This window comes from Siphateles boraxobius, unplaced genomic scaffold (assembly GCF_051911475.1).
Source record: "Siphateles boraxobius isolate OS27281-9 unplaced genomic scaffold, OSU_SipBor_1 55, whole genome shotgun sequence".
Lineage (NCBI taxonomy): Eukaryota > Metazoa > Chordata > Actinopteri > Cypriniformes > Leuciscidae > Siphateles > Siphateles boraxobius.
The window spans coordinates 7,692,924-7,708,706 of record NW_027509181.1 but is presented as its reverse complement, the minus strand read 5'-3'; the positions used below and the strand labels follow the sequence as shown (position 1 = coordinate 7,708,706).

General features: G+C 37.7%; 2 protein-coding genes across 2 annotated transcripts; one reads left to right on the top strand and one right to left on the bottom strand.

Annotated features, from left to right (window-relative positions):
- Positions 1-1,000: 1,000 nt before the first annotated feature.
- rac1a (Rac family small GTPase 1a) lies at positions 1,001-6,293 on the top strand. The gene is made up of 6 exons (XM_077206001.1): positions 1,001-1,402; positions 1,983-2,054; positions 2,749-2,866; positions 4,194-4,256; positions 4,684-4,843; positions 5,027-6,293. Exons 1-6 carry the CDS (start codon positions 1,368-1,370, stop codon positions 5,155-5,157), a joined length of 579 nt encoding a protein of 192 aa, XP_077062116.1. The 5' UTR covers positions 1,001-1,367; the 3' UTR covers positions 5,158-6,293.
- An 848-nt stretch (positions 6,294-7,141) lies between these two features.
- On the bottom strand, positions 7,142-15,584 carry crym (crystallin, mu). Its single transcript, XM_077205998.1, has 8 exons — positions 15,374-15,584; positions 15,140-15,290; positions 13,284-13,346; positions 13,099-13,200; positions 12,834-13,017; positions 8,355-8,476; positions 8,149-8,233; positions 7,142-7,353 (listed from the first exon to the last, which is right to left on the bottom strand). The coding sequence occupies exons 1-8, from the start codon at positions 15,538-15,540 to the stop codon at positions 7,289-7,291; spliced, it is 939 nt and encodes a 312-aa protein (XP_077062113.1). The 5' UTR covers positions 15,541-15,584; the 3' UTR covers positions 7,142-7,288.
- Between the last annotated feature and the right edge of the window lie 199 nt (positions 15,585-15,783).

Sequence of the window (15,783 nt, the reverse complement as noted above, 5' to 3'; positions counted from 1 at the left end):
TGTGCTCTCTGGGGAGTCTCCCTTCTGCGCAAGAAGTGAGCAAAACACTCAAACAGTTGACTAAATACACTGCTAAACAGCGCCATTATGGACACCGAATGCTGCAAGTGAATTCAATATTTGTCGTCAATATCTGCAGAAAGTCTCAAAAGTCTTTCGATCTATTCAGTCCTAACACACCAACAGCAGACAAGAGTCAAAGCTGCAGTTTACAGTTGCCTGAAAAGAATCTCCACTATGATGTCACCACAGTTAGAACTCTGAACTATCTGAGCAGCTTCAGCAGCAGCAAACACACACATACATTCACACTACTGGCACCAAATGAAATATTGACTTTTTTCAAACAAGTTTCCCAAGGACTCCTTCCCCTCACTGAATATTAAACTGAGATAGTGGAAATAAATGTTCCCTGGTTTTAGTTTCATATTTAAAAAGTAGCCTATTATTTCATTTTTTTCCAATCAATTAAAATTTCTACATTAAACTGTTATATTTAAAACATTAATATCCTAACATAATTTATGCACAGTGGGTAAGTTTCTCTAAAAAAAAGCATTTAATTACTATCTACTAATTACATCTTCAACAGTGTAATTAGATTACTACTAATTACTCTCTCTCTAAAGTATCCTATTCCATTACTTATAACTAATTATTTTCCAAGTCCCATATCATCTTCGACCAGCTGAACAATACAACATGAAACTGCTCTTTTAATTCTTTCAAAGAAATAATATAAAATTGCATGAGTTATTCTTGAACTGACCAAAGTATTTAAAGGGTGGTTACATAACATTTTAACATAAGATGTATTTTTTTTTTACGTTAAATCTATTGTTTTATAGCCTACAGCTGTCCTTTTAATGGAATTAGTCATACTTTGTCCCATTTCTGGCATTTAATGGAATTGAATCGGGCATTAATTTAATTACAGTTACTTCCGATCATGAAGGTTTTGATAATATTAATAATCGAACTAGGACTGTCCTGGTTACGTAGATGCATGTGAGACGTAGATCCGCTCCAGTCCATCAAGAGGCAGCAGAGCGTGTGTTTATTGTTCGGGACAGGTCGGGATATGTGTGTGTGTGTGTAGACCGGGATCTGACTGAGATTTTAGGGTGGTGGCTGTTTGTTTAACTGGAGCAGCAGCAACAACAGCAGCAAATGCGCAGGAATGCGGTCGGCTAGCTAACTTTACTTCGTCGAGTTTGAGCGAAATTTCACATTATCGTTCAACTTTTATCGACTCATCTCTTGTTTTGTGCGTGTTGAATTTTGAGGACGGGTTATCCCGGTCAGAGCAGCTTTTATTGATTCATTCACAGATAAAGCTAGCGGGATAGCGTGCCAAGTGAACACAGATGCAGGCCATAAAGTGTGTGGTCGTCGGGGACGGGTGAGTTTCCCCCTATTTTCAGTATTATAAGTTGTTTGTCGTGGAATAATGTTTTACACGTATCAGCAGTTTCTTGGTTTGCTCTCTTGTGTTTTCAGTTTAGGTAACTTAACGTTAACTTGAGGGCATTTGATTTGGGAACTTTTGTGCGTCTTTGTAACGTTAGCTCACAGAAATAGATATAACGTTTCCACTTTATGTTGTGGCAGCGAAAATTACTTATGAATGATTCTGGAATTAAGCTTTTAAATGTCCGTGTATTTGTAGACTGGAGTCAAACAGTTTTATCATTGTTTTCCGCTGTTGATAAACTAGCCCTTCCCTGAGTTTTCCTTTAAATGTTACGTCATACAGTAAACTTGAGCAAATGCTGTCTGAATGTGTGGGAGTGCTGCAGTGATTAATGAAGTCAACCAAACTCACTTCTATTATTCATATGCAGTGTCATATTTAAATTTTAATAGGGAAATGAATCATTGTTTAGCTGAAAAGCAATTATAGGAGATGACATCCGTTTATATCACATAATCAGATCTGTAACTGGTGATTTATTTTTGAGATGTTTTATTTCTTCCCTCAGGGCTGTGGGAAAAACATGCCTTCTGATCAGCTACACCACCAATGCTTTTCCTGGGGAGTACATTCCCACTGTGTAAGGCGACCTCACTCTTACCCTTAGTTTACTAAAGGGACAGTTCAGCCAAAATGAAAATTGTCATTTTTTACTTGCCATGTGGTTCCTCGCCACCATTTCTTCCAAACAAATGTTCTTCAAAATATTTTCTTTTTGTGTACTGCACATTGAGAATCATGCAGGTTTGGAACAAGTTTTTATTTCGGGGTGAACTGTCCCTTTAAAGTAAAAAAGAAAACGCCTTAAAAAGTGGAGTTGAATATGAGTATTAAATATAAAATAATGATTTAATATGTTGCCAATTTATATTATAACTAATTATACTATTTTTCAATAGTAAATATTAGCCTTTATTACAATGCTATACATTAATTATACTAATGTTTCTGTTCTTGATTCCAACATCTTTCTAAATCCACATTCCTGGTCTTATTGTGCCAGTTTTAACTGGATGTTATTCTAAGTTTTTAAAAAGGCTCATCTTTCATTAAAATGTAATAACTAGCTCCACCATAAAATAATTGTCTTTTTGAATCGCTTCTTTTAACTCCTCCCCTTCATCTACCTGGTAGTCACTTCCTAATGGATAAAATAAATGTTTCCCCATTAATAATCTGTTCATAAATATGTCAGATATGAAGCTGCATTTCACATTAAGTTTAGGCTAATATTTGCAGTGTCTCTGAAATATATACCATTAACTATCATTCAGGTTTGATAATTATTCTGCCAATGTGATGGTCGATGGAAAGCCGGTAAACTTGGGACTGTGGGATACAGCAGGACAGGAGGATTACGACAGACTTCGACCGCTTTCCTATCCTCAGACGGTACTGTCATAATAATAGAGCTAAAACTGATGCATCACAATATTTTTCATAAATAATTAAATGTTTATTTGAGGTTTTATCAGTGGACCCATTATTTAGACAATTGTGTTACAGCAAAAAGCCATATGGATAACATTTTTAGAATTTTGACTCTTTGTCTTAAAAGCATAGTTACTGTCATTAGTTACTCACCCTCATGGCGTTTCAAACCTGTAAGACTTTCGTTCATCTTGGGAACACAAATGAAGATCTTTTGGATGAAATCTGAGAGCTTTCTGCCCCTCCTTTGACAGCTACACAACAAATAGTTCAGAGATCGTAAAACAAATCCATATGAATTGAGCGGTTTAGTCCAAATGTTCTGAATCGATCGCTTTAAATGATGAACAGATTGAATTGAGGCTTTTATTCACATAAACATTGATCCGCAAACAAACAGTTCTTGAGGTTTGTTCTTGCTTGACGAGCGAGAACAAACCTCATTGGTTCTTTCTCAAGCTCAAACGTGCTGCGTAACACGAGAATAAATCTAATTGGTTCTCGCGCGTCAAGCGAACATGCTTGAGCTTCCGTTTACCACAACTGATGTGTGAGTTAATGAATGTTTATATGTGAATAAAAGCCTAAATTCAACCTGTTTTAGTCTGAATTTTCTGAAGAGACACGATCACTTTACATGGATTAGTTTAATGATCTCTTTATGTACGTTTAAAGCATCAAAAGTGCATAGCTTAGCAAAGTAGTTTCGTAGCTGTCAACGGAGGGACAGAAAGCTCTCAGAATTCATCAAAAATATCTTCATTTGTGATATGAAGATGAACGAATGTCTTGCGGGTTTGGAACGGCATGAAGGTGAGCAACTAATGACAGAATTTAAATTTTTGGGTGAACTATCCCTTCAAGTTTTGAGAGTAGGAAGGATCTTGAAAATAGTTTGATGACATACTGCTTAGGAAGTGTAATAAACACAGCTTTAGGATAGTGAAATGTTTAAAAATAGCCCAGGCCTTGATTTCTGGCAGGCTAAAGTGATTTCTTATGTTGCTCAGAGCATTAATGGCAGCTCTGTGTTGTCTTTGTTACTAAGGCTGTGAGAGTGAATGGCTCAATTGTTTGCTGTTGTCATCTAGGCACAAACCTAACTGTGTTTTTTTTGTTGCTTTGTTTCACTTGGGAAACAAGTGAAGTCAATTTACAGTTCATTAATGCAACAGTCTAGTCAATGCTGTGTTTTACAGATAGTCATATAATTCTAAAAGAAAATAGTTGAACATTTGATGGAATAAAAGGAGGGTTTTGTCTGATTTGTGTTTTTCATTTCTTATAGGATGTGTTCTTGATCTGTTTCTCTCTTGTGAGTCCAGCCTCGTTTGAGAACGTCCGTGCGAAGGTAAGCATTAAGCAAGCCCTTGGATATTTTTTTCTTTTAGTCAATGTAGACGACTTTCGAAATGATCACAATGAAAAAGAGGAAGAAGCTGTAAAAATAGTTGTCTGGCTTGACCGATTGAGCAAATGTGGTTTCAAAGACTCAAAATAGCATGTTGATGCTGTAATGAAGCAGACAGAAGGTTCTTTTAATCTACTATGTCTGCAAAATGTCCAGTGACGTCCATTTAAAAGGATCAAGTGACATTTGCTGTGGTTGGTAATGAGTTTGTGTTTTTTTTTATTCACAGGTAAACCATAGGTTAGGTTTGGAAATTGCACACTAGAAGTATTAACAGCATGTTAGAGTATAGCGTATGTATATTGTGCAAATTTTCTCTACCCAGTGAATGAGTTTGTATTCAATGGAAGCTTTTTTTTTTCGACAGTGGTATCCAGAGGTCAGACATCATTGCCCGAACACTCCCATAATTCTCGTTGGGACTAAACTTGATCTGAGAGATGACAAGGACACCATTGAAAAGTTGAAAGAGAAGAAGCTCACTCCCATCACCTACCCTCAAGGCCTCGCTATGGCCAAAGAAATAGGTCAGCACTTCAATATTAATACACTGGCCTTTACACGTGTGTATGTTAGGGCTGGGTTGACAATATTGATGCATCAATTTTATTTCATCTTCAATTCAAAATCTCCATTTTCAATTGTAACGCGCTCATCCGCGGTTGAGTATACTTTGATCCACTTAAGGTTTTCTTTTGTTTTGGCCACAGGAGCTGTGAAGTACCTGGAGTGCTCAGCCTTAACGCAGCGCGGCCTTAAGACGGTGTTCGATGAAGCCATCCGTGCGGTCCTGTGCCCGCCTCCTGTGAAGAAAAGAAAGAGGAGGTGTCATATCTTGTGAACTGGCTGCACAGACAGCGCCAACTGCAATCTGAGCTCACCTGAGAGGAGAACAATGGAGGCAAGGATGTTGGGAAATGTGTGTTGGCGAAGAAGAAACATACAGATATTTCTCTCTCTTGCATTGTAATTAGAATTACACCACTAACTAGCTGTTAAGACGCCTGAGTATTCGCTTTTGAAGAATGGGAGCAGCATTCATAGTTGTTTCCCATTATACATTAAGAAATTCCTGCTGCCTTCTAATGATTTTCTTTATTTTCCCCTCATTTTGATGTTAAGAAACTAAATACTCCTTTCAGTTTCTCTGTTTCTCCATCTTTGTGAGCCCATATATATTGTTTACAATCTGCATTTTTGTAGAAAATGAATTATTGCCAAAAGTTCAACCAAGTCGTGGATTTCAATTTGCTCTCACTAACAATCTCTCTTAAAGGGAGGGGGTTTTAATTGTGTACTTGTAAGAGTCAGAGATTGCAGTAATATTGAAGGAACTATTTTGCTAGAGGACAGCTGAAGAAAACACTTTATTGGTTCGATGTGTTATGGTTCCCATGTTGGAGAGTTTATTTTGTTTAACTGTATAAGAAACAAACCTAGTTAAAATGCATATAATAGCTCTGTTTTGTCAGGATATAGCATATTTTCAGTACTGTATCTTGAATATTCCGAAGTGCAGATCTCTTGTTTAATCTCTCTCTGTATTTTAGTCAGTCTGTTAGAGGAGGCTGGCAGTGTTTTATCCATTTTACAGTCCAAGTATTGTATTTAGACTACAGATCTACCAGTGCCTAGTATCAGACCAGGATTTTGTTGGTAAGCTGAGCATGTCAGAAATTTCTATACTGTAGACACTCGTGAGGTTTATATCCTCTGGATATCCTCCCATGAACACTGCTACTGATAAATGTAGTGGATACTTGATAACAGTAATTCAACTGATTTGTTGTTAGACTACGGACATCAAGTATTAAACCTACAATTGGTCCTGGTTACAAAGAAAACGGTTGTAATTTGGCACATGGAATGTCATTTTGAAAATTCTGTAACAATGGCAGTTTGAAATGCTTATTCATGCTTCCACTAAAACTACAATGTATTAACCTTTATGTCTGAAATAGAAACCCAATCTAAAAACCTTTGTCTTTGTCTATTGTTTTCCATGTCTGCTGAAATCATTAGTTTATCCATATAACATGTAACTGGGTACAACCCAGCAAGTAATTGTCTAGGTTGTGCCTGTTTAGAATACAGTGTTGGCTATACCTCAAATTGTATTAAGAAAAAAAAGTGATAATTGCTATTAGTGTGCCCTCATTTTTTTCTTACAGATTAAGGCTGCATCTGAATATGCCTACTTCCATACTGTATACGGCATTGAGTGAAAAATAGTATGTGAGCCAAGTAGTATGTTCGAATTTAATAGTATTTATAAAACGGTAGGTGAAAAGTCCCCAGATGACCTACTACTATCAGTGTTGCGATGGACACTTTACTATCCCATGCGGCCACAGGAGTAGATTTGTGAATGGAGGTGAAGTGAAGCAACGCAACTGACACCGTAGTCACATGACGGATATGTAGTACGTCCTAAATTGTATCCGCACTACAAATGTACGTACGGTTTCAAACCAAATGTAGTACATACAATACAGAATGTGATTTGGGATGCAGCATACCGGTGAGTCATTTTTATGTAACGAGCGAGAGTGGTTTTGTTTGATTTATCATTTTATTGGGGAAAAGACGCCACCACCACCATGGCAGATGAGACCAGTCAAGTCACCTTTATTTATATAGGAGATTGTTTCAAAGCAACTGTAGAATGATAACAGGAAAATAATGCATGTCAATTCAGTGTTAATTCAGCTTCATTGTAAAGGTCATTAATAATTAAATTAGTTCAATTTGCCTATAAAGGAGCTCTGCAAAAAATTATGTCATCGTTCAGTTTTGATACAGCAGTGTCAGTACAGTGTAAAGTGTCCCCAACTAAGAAAGCCAGAGATGACAGTGGCAAGGAACCCGAACTCCATCAGGTGACAGGATGGAGAAAAAACCTTGGGAGAAAGCAGGTTCAGTTGGGGCCGGTTCTCATGTGCAATCAGCGGAGGAAACTGCTGGCTGGTTCTTCAATGTTCGCTGTTCCACTTCTCCAGCACAAGTTTGGCTGAGACAGCATCTTGTATCCCCATGCCTGCATTTAAAAATGCAAAATATCCAGCAAGTCAAAACAAAAAGCTTTCTCCAGTTTCCTCTGACACATGCCAAATGTCTAATTCCAGGGGATGCCCATAGAATGATCCTAAATGTGACAACAATTTCCGATTTATAGAACGTCCATATGTAAAAAAATGTTCCTAAATGCATCTCCCTTCATAAATCATCTCAAGTTCAAGCGCATATGTTTCTCATTGTGTGAGTGAGTGTATGTGATCTATATATATATATATATATATATATATATACATATATATATATATATATTCAGTTCTGTACTTATTACAAAGCAGTTGCTAATTTACTACTACTACTAATATTGCATATTGTGAATGTCTAATTATCTTTACATTTATTTATTTTAATTACTGGTATATATGAGCACAAAAGGTTTGAATGCATGACGTACACAACATTTTCACTGTGATTTGTTCCTTAATTTCAACGTAGAATGAGATTCATTGAATTTAGAATCAAATCTGATCACGTGTTTTTTATAATTGAGGTCCCTGGACTAAATTGTGCTTACCAAGAAACGCAACTCAACTCCAACATGACAGGCCCAAATTTCTAGTTAAAGATCAGCAGGGGTTACATAATAAAAATTATAAATAGAAATCCTTTTGTCTCTTGAGAGAATTGAAATGCAAACATCAAGCTTTTTAAGGCACATTCAGCTTCTATGAATTCCAATCAGTGACGAGAATGCTTTTTTCTCTTCAGTACATTTTGATCTTGATTTTTGGATCGCAGCTATGGAAAAACAAGTTACCCAGTGACTTGAATACCGTAGTCTTCTCACGCTGAGCAGGAAAGGATCCATTTATAACTTCTCCGAGCTCTGCGAAAACTTGAGCCTGGGATAAATAATGAGCATTTTGAGAATTTGGACATGTATTGTAAGGTAACTCTAGATTTTGGTGAAATCAGTTGTATTTTATTGATCAGACAGTGTTAAAGGGAATGATGTATACATACTCCAGACAGAACTATGTCTCCTGACTCTGCTGTAGCCCCCTCTCTGCTGTCCACATACACCACAGCCTCTCTCATCAAGACATCATCCAATTCCCTCCAGTCTGGCCGACAAGCGCCAACCGCTGTAACAAAACAGCACCACAATATATACAAAAACAATGTAGTAAACAACTATGATGTAAAACATCAGTTTACTTTCTTATTGTATTCCTGCAAAGCACCCAGAGATGCCACTATTAAGGCAGTGAAATTAATCTGGCCATGTATTTTTTTATTTTGGAAGAACATTTCGGCTTCAATACATGTTAAAGTCGCCATAAACGCAAGTAGCAATTGATATTGTTTTCCGTATTGTGACGTTTTAATGGATTGAAAAAATATATATAAGACCTGACTTGGTTCTATGCATCGGTTGTTGATTGGATTTTGAGATGTTTACAGTTCTAATCAAAATTATTCAACCCCCATTGCACATCAGTCTCACACTTAGTCGAACAACATCAATAACTAAACAGACTCCAGACAATGTCTTCGAATATGCTTCAATCACGGGCCACGGCTTAAATCATACCAATTTTAGAGAGAATACCACCAGCAAAAAGAATACAACAGTTTTATAGAATAGGAGCATGGCAAAGGTGACATGATATGTTACATAATTGTCCAACAATATGACAGGTTCTTCACATGCATAATTTAGCAAACCCTTCTGTTACTATAGAAGCAAACTGATTTCTGATTTCTTGATTTACTTCACTTTGTTACTCAAAGTCATGACTTTATAAATGTAGATACCGTATCTGTCTAGTTTAATTTCCCCTTTTGTTATGTTCTGACATGGTTCAGACACACTGACTGACTGAGTGTTTGGAGACATTTCAGGTTCCAAAAGCATATAGTTGTTAACCCTGCAAGAAAATTTAAAAAATCCATCCCAAGCTCAACACAACAAATGTTTTGAGTGGTTTCTCAAAATTCAACTGAAAATGCCACTTTTAATGACTTCTGCAGTCTCAAAATTATTCAACCCCCTGAATAGAATCCCTCACAACAGCACAAATCTGCAAAACAGGTGTTGTCTCAAGCACACCTGATGCAACTAATCAAGGGCTTCATTAGTTGCACCATGTGTGCTTGAGCTAGAACACATGAAATATCTAAACTGGCTAAGTTTGTTGAGAGTCACGTCTGACCGCATGTTAGAAATATGGAAATAAGTCTAAAGAATGGAGCGAAATGTACACTGTATGTGCCCTTAATGATTGTAGAAGTCCTGCATATGTCACCAGAGAGAAGTCTGTCATTTCACTTGAAGATCCAGTTATGACATTTTGAATTATTTTTTTTAGAAATGAAACTCATATGGATGAACAATAAGATCTATAACATTTAGCATTTAGAAAATAGGCTGCATTTTTTTTTCATGCCGATTTAAAAGGGGTACTTCATTGCTGGCAAAATGGGCTTTCGATAAAACTTGGCTGCCTATACAGTAGAAAGGCGAAACATTTTTTGAAATCCGTGCTACCTAGAGAAACAGAGAAATAAGGCTGCTGCCTTCCCATTTGCCAAACAGGTAGGAAAACTTCAACACCCATAATGCACTGGGCATGTTGCCATCCAAGGCTACTCCCAGCAGTCTGCTATGGATATGCTTACCAGAGTCAAATACCGCCTCTCTACAGTAGGAAATACTTTTTAGCAACTATGTCATAATGGTTTCGACTTGTATTGTTCCCAGGTGCAAGAATTCAATTATTAAACGTTAAGCACTTGATTTTTTGCATCATCCAGCAGACTTTTCCAGTCAAATAAAAGTGTATTTCTAGGCCCAGGTAACACAGAAAACAACAAAACAATGTTAGCCATTTATATAAACTACCGACATTGTAACAATACAAAGCGGGTTGAAAATCGGCAAAGTTACTCTTTAAGCTCAATTGACAGCAATGTTGATTACCACAAGAATAATTTCAACCCGTCCTTTATTTTCTTTAAAAGAAGCCAAATCGAGGTTACAGTGAAGCACTTACAATGGAAGTGATTGGGGCCAGTTTTTTGAGGATTTAAGCAGAAATGTAAAGCTTATTTTTTTATAAAAGTTAGTTACTTACATTAACTATTCTGGTAAAACTTCAAACTTTTCTTTGAGATGTAAAGTTGTTCTTCAATTTACAGTTTACAGAATTATACTGTCAAGGAAACAAAGTTGTAAAATTGAATACGACTTTACAAAGACCTGGCTAGAAAGTGATTTTTTAAACTAAAATCATGGTAATGTGCACATTGTTTATTTCTTATGACTACACTGCTGAAACAGTATTTAGATGCTGCTTGTCTGCGCAAATAATCATGAAAGCAAAGTGTCCATTTGCTGTACCCTTAAAAATCCTTCATTCCGAACGGCCCTTTGAAGTAGCCAGTTTTGAACGACCTTTCAATATGCCGGCCATGACTGTTCTCTCTCCAAAGTGCCCTTTGGAGGTGGATTTATCCTCTTTGTAATACAGCCAAAACGTGAGCCAAAGCAAAGATGGCCTTCTTTGGGAGATACCAGGCTCCGTGGCTCTGCCATTGGAGAAAGCGTAATGGCCAAATAGGATAATGTGTGCCTTGATCAACAGCCTTGAAGTCATTGAATTTCTTCATGTGACAGTTAATCACTGTTTGGGGATATTCAGCGCAATTGGGAGTTTCACGTTGAGGTGAAAATGTTCCACACGCAGATTGTGACGAGAAGCAGTGCGGGGCAGAGAGCCATGGGAATGGAGCAACACACATGCCACACTGGTCTCGAGTCCCACGGAGGAGCTCCAGGAGGGTAAAAGGAGTAATGACAGTGAAGGATAAAAGAGGATCAGGTGACACGTCTGGACTTTATGTTGTTGCTTTATTTTAGTTTATGTGGCAGTCGTTGTTGTTTATGTTTATATTATTACCAAAGTTATGTTCATCTTTTGCCGGTTCCCGTCTCCTTCTTCCCTTAATTATGAACATTGTTACATTGGTGCCAAAACCCAGGAGGAAGGAGGGAACGAGCTGTCAAAGGGCACTTGCTGCTGTGGGAAATCGGTGGTGCCATCGAGTAGGGCTGAGCAGAGTCTGCCTCCATGGGGGCTCGACACGATTTGCCGGGGGACAGATGAACTCGCTGCCGTCCATCAGGGTGTTGGAGGGGCAGGTGTCATTCTTAAAGGGACGGAAGAGTGGCCACCGTTTGCCTTGATGGGGAGGAGCAGGCGAGGGAGGAAACGGGAGGCTCTCAGCCTGGCGCCTGAAGCCAGAGCCGTTGCCGTCCACCAGGGGGCAGAGGAGGAGTCAAAGGCAGTACAACAGAGGTCTTCAATCCTGCTCCTGGAGGGCCATTGTCCTGCAGAGTTTAGTTCCAACCCTAACAAAACACACCTGAATCAGCTCATCAAGCTCTTCAGGATCGCTTGAATATACAAAAGGCAGGTGTGCTGAAGCAGGTTGTAACTAAACTCTGCAGGACAGTGGCCCTCCAGGAGCAGGATTGAAGACCACTGCAGTACAACATGGGGTATTCAGCACCCCCATCAGGCATCGCGGAGGAGTTCCCTTAGCTGGTGGAGGTCCAGATATAGAGCGCAGTCTCGAGGGTACCTCCCGGCCTGCAACTGCTATGGGTGTATGTGGCAAGAAGTAGGGCTGGGCCGAGAGTCATGGGAACAGAGCAAAGCCAATGAAGAGAGTGTTAACGATCTCGAGTCTCACGGTGGAACTCTGTAAGGATAAAAGGAGGAGTGATGACCGTGAAGGAGGAGAGAGGACCAGGCTTGATGTTTGCTTTGTTTTAGTTTATGTTTTGTTTCAGTTATCTGTGAGGGGTTGGAGCTTTACTTTTGCTTTGTTGTTTTGCTCCTTCTTCCCTGAACTATGAACATTGTTAGACAGATTAGGTTTGTGTTCAAGTTGGTCTAGCAAATTTGCCACATTCACCAACAGAAAGCAGTTTGGTTTGCAAGGGATTTCTGTGGGAGCTGTGCTACTATACTACACAATAAATTTATATTTTGGGCTTTTATGCCTTTATTAAGATAGATCAGTAGGAGAGAGGGGAACTGGATCAGGTAAGGACCTTAAGCTGGGACTTGAACTGGGGTTGCCAAAAGTGCACCCGCACAATATGTTGGAGCACTTGCCCACACGGTTATGGCTCTGAAATATTGCTACACTTTTGACAATGGACCATATTTTGCCTGCTAAATTTATCATAAATATAGGTAATATGACTGCATCTTTACAGTTTCCTTTAGTCGTGACTATTCACAGTATAACATGGCCTCTTGTAGCCTATTGCTTAACAATAAGCAATATGCTTATTGTTAACAATAAGCATGGTTGACTTACAAAATATTGTAATATTGTAATTTGTATTTTTATACAATTGTAATGTATTGTAATAAAAAATATTTTCCTCACAAAATATCTCTATTGGAAATCTGTGGGCCAACTGACCTGCTATGTGGGCACCTGATTTGACCCACTCGCCAAAGAGTATCGGTTCACCAGCACCTGTGGCAGTGACTATTACATCAGCTCCCATCACGGCCTCCTTCACCGAAGAACAAACTCTAACAGGGCCTTGGAGATCATTAACAAACCGATGAGTCATTTCTCTCCTTCGACTCCACACACGGACCTGAAATAAACAACACCGTATGACACACAAAAAATAGTGTTCACAATAGTGAAACACAATTCCCATGTTCAGACTAATTACCTCTTTGAACTTGAAGAGCTTAGTAAAGACATCATAATGGCTTTTAGCCTGTTGCCCTGAACCAAGGATGCACAACACCTTTGAAAGAGCTGGCATGAACAGCTGGAGAGAGAAAACATTTTCAGAATAAGTGACTGTATATATTACACCATAACAAATTTGGGGTCAGTTTGAGAGGAACCTACTTTAGCTGATATGGCAGACACTGCTGCGGTTCGTTTGGCTGTGATGGCCTCCCCATCCATGATCTGACATTAGAGATACAGTTACAGAACTAAAGCATTTCCAGAGCAGAATTATGCTGTTTTAACATTTACTTTCCTTTAATATCCTTTGGATTTATACAGTTATTTTTAGGATGGTAGTGTGGTCGTCCTCCATAGTAAAATGACTGATCACTAATGGATGGAGGGTAGGATAAATAAAATTCAGACATACAATGATATTATTATATATTTTCTATGATTAACATGTTTTTACCTCTATACTAAAATCAACCAATTCATTAATACATTCTTAATAAAGAAAACCTAAGTACAAAAATAATCTGATATCTTCTGACTATCTGACTTATCCTCGTAAACAAAGAATTTATTATCTTTATATACATGTGACGGGTAGGTCCACGGAGGCTTCCATGTCGTTCCGCCATCTTGAAAAACTATAATAGCAAAGACGGGTCAAAAAGTACTAAGTCAACACGTTTCCACAACGCGTTTTCGTTCAGAGCCAGCGTCACGTAACTGAAAGCAGCAGAAGTGGAGGAGAGCAGTGAGAGGCGCTTGTCACTGCCCCGGCAAGTTTAAAAGGCTGCATTGCTCTGTTATTATTCATACTGTAACATTCATTTGTTCGTTGTGTCAAGTTGCAGTTTGTTTGAAATAACAAACCTGTTCACCCGAAGGAAAACTCAACGAAGTGCCATTAGAAGACATCCTGTCATAGCTTTTTGGAACATAACAGCTACCGTAGATGCAACACGCACTTGAAAATGCGAGGCGCTGGAGAGCACAATTCGTTTGAATGGAAAATACAATTTCACCGCTAGATGGGAGAAATTCCTACACAATGTCCCTTTAATGGTTCCAATATTCTGTTATTGAAGCTTACACCACATAACATTCATCAATAAGTCATCAATGAAAATGGAATTCATACATTCAATAATTTTAATAAAACATGTTTTAACTTCTATATTAAAATAAAACAATTAAATAATACATTCTTAAAAATAAAACTTTATTTATTTTTATTTTATTTTGAACAAGACAAGATAAAAATAAAACAAAATATAAAAATAAGTATTTTGCACCATACTGAAGGGAAAAACAATATCTATAAAGTATTATAAACAATAATTACGATATGTCCGGAAAGTAGCAGGTTGAAACAGAAGCTTTTTATCTTTCCCACCCCTTATACAACTCTAAAAATAAACTGCTATTAATTAATAATATTTTGACATTTTTTGTCACCAAATTAATGTCATGTGGTTCAACCATATGGGTTCAACCAACATGACATCACAGAGCCACTCAGTCCAGCCATACAGAGTTTCTCTAAAAAAATGAGATAATTTGAATTTTTTAATGGAAATCAAGTTTGGGTCAAGTTTTTAAAAACATGTCATAACAATAATATATGAATTAATAATTGTTTATATTTTAAAATAAACACCTTTCAAACATTTTTTAAATAATACCTGCAGTGTGTACTCCCAAATGTATCCAAGATATGAGTAAAATGTTATTCATTTTTAATAACAGATATAATTACATATAGTAACTTTAATGGTTCCAATATTGTTATGCCACATAAGACTCTACCCTTTTTACATTTAATTATCATTAAATGTAAAATTTTCTTGTTTTTCAAAACCAATTAAGATGAATGTAAAGATAAATGTTTTCCTTCTTTATTGTAGACCCTTATGTGATTGACACAGATGGCACTTTAGTAAATCTCAGAAATACACAGATGTGCACAGGATATGAAGGTAGCCTAATCTGTTTGCCAAATGAATGGGGTTTGTGTGTCTCACCGCTGTAACATGTCCATGCTCGGGATCGAACAGTAACACAGTGGCTTGAGTTGATGGTAAACTGGAGCCTTCTGCACGTTGGTAGAAAGTCACTATCTTTGTGCATAAAATACCCTCAGCGCCCAGATATGCAGGCATCACGCCTAAAAACCTGACACATGCATCAAGTGTTTACTTCTATATAAATATGTCAGTAAACGATAACAATATTTTGAAACATGGATTCATTCATACCCATTGTGTTGCTGTATGGGGACCACAGATCTCACAGGCTGGATTATTTCAGAACTGTCCCGTTTAGAAAACTTTCCCATGACAGACTCCAGTCTGGGAATCAGATCCTCGTAACTGAGGCAACGTTCCACCTCATGTTTGTTTAATAAAACGGGAGACTCTGTCATAGTTGTTTCCCCTGTCTGTCTTGCTATCAAAAACTTCTGTTTTTATTGGACTTTGCTTCCAAAGTCACGTGGTTGGTTCGTTCGAGTCTGATTGACACGTGTTTTTCACCTTATATCGAAAACAAAAGTCTTCATACAAAACCACAAAAGAAAAACAAATAAATAAAACATTGGAATCGCGACTTTTAACGTTTATGTTAAATATGCATAAATCTACCCACCACTCAACAATTGGCGTCACAC

What these genes read in the sequence shown, in the direction of transcription:
- rac1a (XM_077206001.1), top strand. Translation starts at nt 1,368, where the DNA reads ATGCAGGCCATAAAGTGTGTGGTCGTCGGGGACGG. An exon ending in GGGGAGTACATTCCCACTGT is followed by an intron (nt 2,055 to 2,748) that starts GTAAGGCGACCT and finishes ACTATCATTCAG; the next exon opens with GTTTGATAATTATTCTGCCA. An exon ending in CGCTATGGCCAAAGAAATAG is followed by an intron (nt 4,844 to 5,026) that starts GTCAGCACTTCA and finishes TTTTGGCCACAG; the next exon opens with GAGCTGTGAAGTACCTGGAG.
- crym (XM_077205998.1), bottom strand. Translation starts at nt 15,540, where the DNA reads ATGACAGAGTCTCCCGTTTTATTAAACAAACATGAGGTGGAACGTTGC. An exon ending in CCCATACAGCAACACAATGG is followed by an intron (nt 15,291 to 15,373) that starts GTATGAATGAAT and finishes TGCATGTGTCAG; the next exon opens with GTTTTTAGGCGTGATGCCTG. An exon ending in AGCTCTTCAAGTTCAAAGAG is followed by an intron (nt 13,018 to 13,098) that starts GTAATTAGTCTG and finishes TGTTTATTTCAG; the next exon opens with GTCCGTGTGTGGAGTCGAAG.